The 9,209-nt window shown below is 34.7% G+C and overlaps 1 protein-coding gene across 1 annotated transcript in view; it reads right to left on the reverse strand.

The window, feature by feature from the left end:
• ERC1 (ELKS/RAB6-interacting/CAST family member 1) overlaps positions 1–9,209 on the reverse strand; it is a 513,889-nt gene that overhangs the window by 263,566 nt on the left and 241,114 nt on the right. Inside the window, exon 14 of the mRNA XM_011367885.2 lies at positions 7,531–7,662. Within this exon, the coding sequence (XP_011366187.1) occupies positions 7,531–7,662 (132 nt within the window). The remainder of the gene's footprint in view (positions 1–7,530; positions 7,663–9,209) is intronic.

Genomic DNA, 9,209 nt, shown 5'->3' on the forward strand with positions numbered 1-9,209 from the left:
ATTCATAATGGTAACCACAAATGAAAGATTCAGAACTGAAGTATGTAACATAAAACAAGAAGAACCAGAGGGAAAATCCACAAAAGCCAACCAAAATAAAGAACACAGAAACACAAGGACAAGGAAGCAATGGAAACACTGAGCTACCAGAAACCAAAAGATAAAATAGCTATAAGAAGACCTCATATTTCAATAATCACCCTAAATGTTAATGGACTGAACTCACCAATAAAAAGGCATAGAGTTGCAGAATGGATCAAAAAACAAAACCCAACCATAGGCTGCCTCCAGGAGATGCATCTTAACTCCAAAGACAAATATAGACTCAAAGTGAAAGGATGGAAAATGATATTTCAAGCAAATTGCATTCTGAGAAAAGTAGGAGTAGCGGTACTAATATCAGACGAAATAGACTTCAAAATAAAAAAGGTAAAGAAAGATACTGAGGGACATTTCATAATGAGAAAGGGAATCATGCACCAAGAAGACATAACACATATTAATATCTATGCTCCGAATCAGGGAGCCCCAAAATACATAAAGCAATTACTAACAGAACTAAAAGGAGAAACAGACTAAAACATTATTGTAGTAGGGTACCTAAATACCGCACTGTCAGATATGGACAGATCATCCAAACAGAAAATCAATAAGGAAATAACATCCTTAAATGACACATTATACCGCTGGACATAATTGACATTTACAGAGCCTTTCATCCCAAAACAGCTGCTTATACATTCTTCTCTAGTACATGAAACATTCTCAAGGACTGAACATGTACTGGGACACAGAGATAGCCTCAACAAATATAAGAGACTTGAAATCATTCCATCCATATTCTCTGATCATAATGCTTTGAAGCTGGAGACCAACTGTAAAAAGAAAGCAGGAAGAACCACAAATACATGGAGATTAAACAACATATTGCTGAAGAATGACTAGGTCAGAGAAGAAATAAAAAGAAAGATCAAGAGATACATAGAAATGAATGATAATGATAGTAAAACCTATCGAAACTTTTGAGACATGGCAAAATCGGTCATAAGAGGAAAATTCATATAATTATAGGCCTATCTTCAAAACAAGAACGAGCCCAAATAAACAACCTAACGCTTCATCTTAAAAAAACTAGAAAAGGAAGAAAAAAATGAAGCCTAAAATCAGCAGAGAAGATACAAAGAAATGGAAAGATATTCTGTGTTCTTGGAATGGAAGAATCAGCATAGTTAAAATTACAATATCACAGATTTAATGCAATCCCCATCAAAATTCTATTGGCATTTTTTAAAGAAATAGAACAAAAAAACCCATCAGATTTGTATTGGAAACACGAAGATCCCGAATTGCCAAAGCCATCCTGAGAAAAAAGAACGAGGCTGGAGGTACCACTCTGTCCAACTTCAAATTATACTACAAAGTGAGAATAATCAAAAAAGCATCGTATTGGCGGAAAAAAAACAGACTCACAGACCAGTGGAACAGAATCGAGAGCCCGTGTTTATATGAGGAAATAATTTTCAACAAAGAAGCTAAAAACATACAGTGGAGAAAGCAAAGTCTCTTCAATAAATGGTGCTGGGAAAATTGGAACGCTACCACCAAACCAATGAAACTACACTGTTGTATATCACGACACACCAAAATTAACTCAAAATGGATTAAGGACCTGAATATAAGGCCTGAAACAATAAAGTGCATAGAAGGAAACAGGAACTACACTCAGGGATCTTGGACTTAGAGGATTTTATGAATTTGACCTCAAAGGCAAGTAAAGTAAAAGGAAAAATAAATGAATGGGACTACAACAAACTAGAAAGCTTCTACTCAGCAAAAGCAACCATCAACAAGATAAAGAGACAACTATCCGAATGGTAACATGTATTTCCAAGCAACACCTCTGATAAGGGCCTAATATCCAAAATATACAAAGAACTCATACGACTCAATAACAACAAAAAAAACAAGCAATCCAATCAAAAAATGGGCAGAGGACCTGAACAGAGGTATACAAATGGCCAACAAACAAATGAAAAGATGCTCAACATCACTAGCTTTTAGGAAAATGCAAATCAAAACCACAATTAGGTATCATCTCACAGTTGTTAGAATAGCTGTTATCAACAGGACAAGTAATACGGAGTGTTGGAGAAGATGCAGAGAAACAGGAACCCTCTTACACTGCTGGTGGGACTGCAAATTGGTACAGCCACTATGGAAAACAGTATGGAGGTTCCTCAAAAAGCTAAGAATTGATCTACCATATGATCCAGCAATCTGTCTACTGAGTATTCACCCAAAGACTTGAAAACCCATATCCAAAAAGATATTTGCACGCTGATATTCATAGCAGCATAATTTACGGTGGCCAGGGCATGGAAGCAACTGAAGTGTCCTATGATAGATGATTGGCTAAAGAAGCTGTGGTACTTATATACAATGGAATATTACTCAGCCATAAGAAGAAATGCTGCCATTTGCGACAACATGGATGAACCTTGAGATAATCATGCTAAGCAAAATAAACCAGACAGAAAAAGTTGAAAACCACATGACATCACTTATATGTGGGATATAAACCTAAAAGCAACAAACTAACAAGACAAATAGATAGACTCATGGCTAGTGGTTACCAGAGGGTAGAGGGGGAAGGGGAACAGAGAGGTAGATGGGGATAAATGGGTCAAATAAGTAGTGATAGAAAAAAATCTAACTATGGGCAGTGAACGCACAATGCAATATATATATGCCTTACTTTTGAATTGTACACCTGAAACTTACTGGATTTCATTAACCAATGTCACCATAATAAAAATAAATAAATGAAAAATAAAATAAAAATAAGATTAAGAAAAATATAGTATAAATCAAAGTATCATTTTATTTTCTGAGCATTACTGCCATTTAATTAAAAATGAGGGAAATAAAACTTACTAAAAATTTCCAGATCAGTACAGGACTATGTTTATAAAACCAAAGAATAAATTGTCCCCTCAGAATAGCTAAAAGTAAGAAGGCAATGGGGAGGATTGGGGAGCACAACTATAGTTCTATTACCACACATTCTATAGGCCACCTAGCTACCAGTGCTGCTGCAGCAGTGGTAACTGTTCTATTTAGAAAAGTACTTGGTTATCATGGTGATAACTGCTGTGTAATTGACTAGGTAGGTCTGTGGCCAATAGAGGATTTAATAAATTTTTAAGAATTAAAAAAGTGGAAAACCTGGCAGTGGCCACTACACAGAGCAAACTCCACTCGCTCATATGTCTAGTTCTGCTTCCTATGCAACCGCATCTGACAAACCAGATATGACTGAGATTGAGAAATGTGACTGAGTCAAAAGGAAGATAGAAACACAGGAGAAAAATCCTCTGCCCTCAAAAGAAACAGTCAAATAGAAGAAGCAAGCAGGTTAATCACAACAAGGTGTGCGTTACCAATATGCACCGCACATTCCACAAGCATTGCCTTCTCGTTTTACTTCTTTTAGCTATTTAACTTTGTAAGATGCAAAGAAGTTAGATCGAGTTTAACAGACTGTGCTGCCCATTTTCACATTATAGGATCACAGCGAAGGCCACTCCCATATGCGTGTCTGGCTGGCAGGGAAGGAAGAACATATGCTAAAGGCAAAAGCTGGGTAGGAAAATAGCAAAAACTAAGGTAAAAACCAAGCTGGTCCAAGGTGTCCCGCAGGCTGTAAAATGCAGTTTAATCAAAAGTGCTTTTTTTGGTTACTCGAATCATTTTAATTATTGGAATGCACAATTTTTAATATGCAAATAAAAAGTTTAAAAACCTAAATAAAAAAGTACAATCCTAAAAAATGCTCATTAATCAATAACTATCTAGCAAATCATTGGTAAAACCTTATGATCTTCTAGGTCAAGAATTTACACTTAACAGATAAGCCAAATAATGTCAAAATGGCAATTTGAAGAAAATGAGCATCACTATAAAAATGAGCATTTAAAATAAAAATTAGAACTCCTGTGCAGAACTGAGCCACAAGATAAAGTTTTATTACTTTAAAGGCATTTTTCAAACCTTTAGTTAGCAATCTATTTGCAAATAGCTCCCTCAAAAAATAAATTTATTCTCAAAATATACCAGCGAAGATACTTAAAAGATATTTAAAGATATTTAAGAAGACATTCTTTTCAAGTGCAAAATAAAGGCATTTCTAAAATTTTAAGTTCATAGCAGCACTGCCGAAATAAGGATATTATACCCTACTTCCTGGCAATTCTGAGACTTGTTTAAGAGAACAAATTTTTACTCTATGCTCACTTTAAGAAAAGGAACTTCTACATTCAACAAAACACAAAACCTGCCAAAACCTAAGCAGAGAGGTTTCAGAAGAAAATCCATGTGGAAAGGAACTCCTGGGTTTCCCCATAGGATTATTCCCTTTCATCTCTCCATTTGGCAACACAAGTTAGAAGATATCTTCCTTCATTGTATCATTATACAACTTCTCCAAATTTGGGGCATGGGCTCAATATAGAGCAGCACATATTAGGAACAAAGAAACTGTACAAGGGATACTGTAAAGCAGGAGTCCCCAACCGCCCAGGCCATGGACCGGTACCCATCTGTGGCCTGTTAGGAACCAGGTCGCACAGCAGGAGGTGAGTAGCTGGAGAGTTAGTTTCATGTGTATTTGTAGCCACTTTCCAGCGCTAGTATCACCGCCTCAGCTCCACCTCAGATCATCAGGCATTATTAGATTCTCATAGGAGCACTGGTCCCTGGTGCCAAAAAGGTTGTGTACTGTTGTTATAAAGAATATAAGAAAGGCACCAAGAAACGTTTTCCTTTGAGAGTTTTTCCCTGTTCACACTTTAAAAGGTTCTGTATTTTACTTTAATGAGAGATATGGTTCTTAAACAATTTTACTTTGCTCTTTGAGAAATCAAGAGATGAAGACATACTCTTTCTGTGCGAGGGTGTAATTTCTTCTCAGAGGCTAAATTTAGGCAAGAGACAGATACATTTTGGATCTGAGAAATAAAATAAGAATAATGTCCCTAGCCCAAAAAAACTTCATCCATTTAAGATATTTCAAACGAATATTTGTACGTACAATTAATACATATAAGTAAAATTAACAGTGGAGTTAAAAGACACAAAAAGATAAAAATTAGAAAGGAAGATGAGAGCAGGAAGAGACAATGAATGAAGGTTATACAGCCTCTGAAGTATAAACACAAAAGTGGTTCCTTCATACCTTAAACAAGTTAAAGCCCAAATGACTGGTGTCATGAAACATTTCATTCAACAGCTTCAGCTAGGCAGTAAGTAACAGAATGGCAGAAAAAAGAGAAAAAAAAGCATGTAATGAAAAGCAAATTATTCATAGCCACTTTAGAAGACAGTTTCAGTTCCTTTCAAAGCTAAGTATAGTCTTACCATACAATCTAGAAATCACATTCTCAGATATTTACCTAAATGAGTTGAAAATTTATGTCCATACAAAAACCTGCACATGAATGTTAATATACACTTTATTCATAATCACCAAAAATTGGAAGCAATCAAGATATTCTTCAATAGGTAAAGGAATAAGCAAACTGACACATCCATACAGTGAAATATCATTCAGAGACAAAACCAAATGAGTTCTCAGACCACAAAAAAACACATGGAAGAATCTTAAATACAGAGGCTAAATGAAAAAAGGCCGGTGTGACAAGGCTACATACTGCAGTACGATTCCAATTATATGACATTGTGGAAAAGGCAAAACTAGAGAGACAGGAAAATGATCAGGGACTGGGGAGATGGGGAAGGAATGAACAGGTGGAGCACAGTTGACTTTGAGAGCAGTGAAACTATTCTGTATGATATTATAATAGTGAATACATGACATTACACATTTGGCAAAACCCACGGAACTATACAACTGGAAGAGTGAACCAAATTAAACTATGAACTAGTTAATAATGTATCAATATTAGCTCATTAATTTTAACAAATGCATCATACCAATGCAAGACGTTAATAATAGGGAAAACTGAGGTAGAGGAAAGAGTATATGAAAACTTTCTGTACTTTCTGCTCAAGTTTTCTGTAAACTAAAAAACTGACCTAAAAACATCTATTAATTATAAATAAGTAATTTGTGAAAAATCTAATTTTAAACAGTTCACCCAACAATAGTTTTAAAAAGAACACATAACAGCAGTCTATAGTCCAAAATGACATGATCTATCATTAATTGCCAAAATTTTTACACAATCTCTGATATGTACGACTTGTAACAAAATAATAATCCCAAAGCAGAAAGGAATCTTTACAGGAAGAAAAAAATGGGTGACATTTCGAAAGTAAAGAATGTAAAAAAAAAAAAAAAGTAAAATCGAGCTAAAAGAAGATCCCCTCCTCATCCTAGAACAATGGCTGTCACCCTCCCTTCTCTGCAGCTCCACTATCCAAGCTCTATTCAACTGTACATTAGGAAATATTCAAATAGAAAGTAAACTAAGGCATTTATCTAAGAACAGGGCACTGGAAGACACTCATTGTGCAAAAAGATCAATTTTTTTTTCAGCTTTGCTAATAAATGTCAGTCTGTCTTTCTTTACTTGACACTAAAGAAACTATAGTCCCATATCTAACAAGTTATGAAGGGACTCCCTTGTGGTACGTACTATAATATATCTGCTCCGAATGGACCCTTCTTCCTTGTTATGCAACTACTTTAACTCACAAGAGCACTGGTGGTCTGATCAAGGAGGTTCCCCAAAAGACTCATGTTACCCTCTCACTGAACTCTTTTTACCTATTTAACATTTCTATTTCTTCAACTAAAAAATGGAAAGGAATTTATCACTGAAAAATTAAATGTCATTGGTCTCTATGTGAGGAAGATTCAAAACCTCCAATCACACACTCATAATGGGAATTGAAATTAGAGTCTTCACTGGTTAAAACTATTTCTTCCATTCACATGTCCCATCTTTAGTTATTCTTCCCAATAAAAAGTTAAAAGTGAGGAAATGAGGATCTAAAAAGATTTAGAAAAATATATAAAACAAATAGCAATAGAACTCTTTAACAAGTCACCTCAAGAGACATGTTGATCTGGGACTCTCAAGTGTAATGATACTATATCTTTCATACTTGCTACTAACCTTAACTTGTTATTACTTTAACTGCTCTTTTGAACAAGCCAGAGAATAAAAGAAATAAACTACTTGCTATTTTAAATCAATATCTTTGACTCAGAAATGCTTGTGGTTTTCCATTTGATTTAAAGGCAGGGTTGTGCCATTTCACTTCATCAGATATGAGCATATACTACACAAATATGAAATCGGTCCCAAATTATTAATGCAGAGACCTCTGCATTAACATTAGTCAACTATATTTCAATTCTTATTTAAGTCTAAATATCTTATACTTGATGAATGTTTTTGAAACCATATATACATACCTTACATATAGTTTGCCTAAACTATACTGATTGGGTTTTACCTTCTGTTTAACCAGCAGCATTGCCAGTAACTGTATAAAATTGCAGACCTGTTTTTCAGCATTGGTCCTGGCTGATTCCTCTTGTGCTAGCACCATTTCTCGCTCTGCAGTTATCTGTACACTTTCTCTTAGTGCTTCTTCCAGCTCTTCAATTCTGTCATCCTTCTTACGGAGACTGTCCTGGAAAACGATGGAAGACTCGGTGAAGTAGACTAATTAGTTAACCCAAGGAGAGCCTATTTATCAACAAAAGGGTATCTGCTTATTAAATTTCTCCCCTTCAGAAGTAAATCCAGGCCAAAAAGATATCATAATAGAAGAAAGAAGTAAAGGAAGTTGAGTAAGAATAATACTAAGAGCAAATGGTCAAGTTAGTGAAACAAGAGAAACGTGTGATAGACTTGTTTTCCACAACAGAGAGAATAAAATTGTTTGTGTTAGGCAGCATAGGTAGCAAGAGCTTGATTATTCAGAAACACAAAGCTGTTATAGAACTATACTCTGTTAGCTTAAAGACAGCTTAGATGAAGCCCAAGTAATAAGACTCAATGCCAAAACATTCTTTTTCCCTGCAAAGTTAAGTCAAGATAAAAAAGTTAAGTAAACAACATGGTCTTTCAGATTACATTCTTCATATAGACAATTATTGGCAAATAAATTTTTAAAAAGAAATGAAAAAGAACTTTTTCCTAACAAATTCAAGAAAGCGAAGTTTTCTCTCAATCTTATATGAGAAAACTGATATAAATGACTGGTCTGGCTAAAGAAGAGTAATTTAGTTAGCCAACCAAATTACACTGCCCTGGTAACTCTACACAAGTTTAAAACATAAATTTTGAGAAGGTGAATATGAATTTCTATCAGCAAGACAAAATCCTACAGGACTGCAAGATCATGTAAGACTGGAGATCTTAGAATAAGTAGGATAAATGAAGCAGTGTTCAAGTAGGATGAAGAACTGAATTTATCAGCTTATTATAAGAACTTCCTTTTTATATTTTTATAGAACCAGAATGTTAAGAATAAAGTGCTGCCTTTATTAACATATGAAACAAAAGAACAAGATTGCCAAACCATTCTCTAACTTTCAGAATACTCCAATCAACAAGATATCAAAGGATTTTGGCTTATATCTATGCAACTCTCATTTAACTATACTTAGTTCACTTTTTTAAGTGCAAGGTACAGGAAAGTCCTTTTGCAACCCTATTTTCAGAAATCTAGAACTTAAAATCTGTCAGATTTTGAAATGTCAGACTTTTCTTCCAACTTTGAAGGAGTGGCATTTATTATAACATCCTTCCTAACAAAAAGTTGATAAATCTTTTGCTCCCTCTAATTTTTCTCAATTTAAAAGCAAATGAGATTTAGAAAAAAATATTTACATTTCAGTGATGTATGTTATGTTCATTTAAAAAAAAGCTATCATTCTTCTCGGAGACAATGTTATAATATTATGATTTAGTCACATAAGTAAGGTTCTCTTTTCTGCAGAGCAGTTTAGCTATATCAGAAAATGATTTTTGTTGAGATTTTTTTTTCTTTGTTGAGATCTTAATGTTCCCAGTTTGCTTGCCATGGACAGCAGAGTACAATGAGGGTTTCTAAAACAACACCAAGCAGAGAGAAGGAATGATGCCAGTAAAATCAAAGTCCCAGGTAGCTTGAGTCAAAGAAAATGAAATGTAACAGAAGGATTCTGAGGAAAGCGATTAACACAATGATCA

The sequence above is a fragment of the Pteropus vampyrus genome, unplaced genomic scaffold (genome assembly GCF_000151845.1).
Source record: "Pteropus vampyrus isolate Shadow unplaced genomic scaffold, Pvam_2.0 Scaffold137, whole genome shotgun sequence".
Lineage (NCBI taxonomy): Eukaryota > Metazoa > Chordata > Mammalia > Chiroptera > Pteropodidae > Pteropus > Pteropus vampyrus.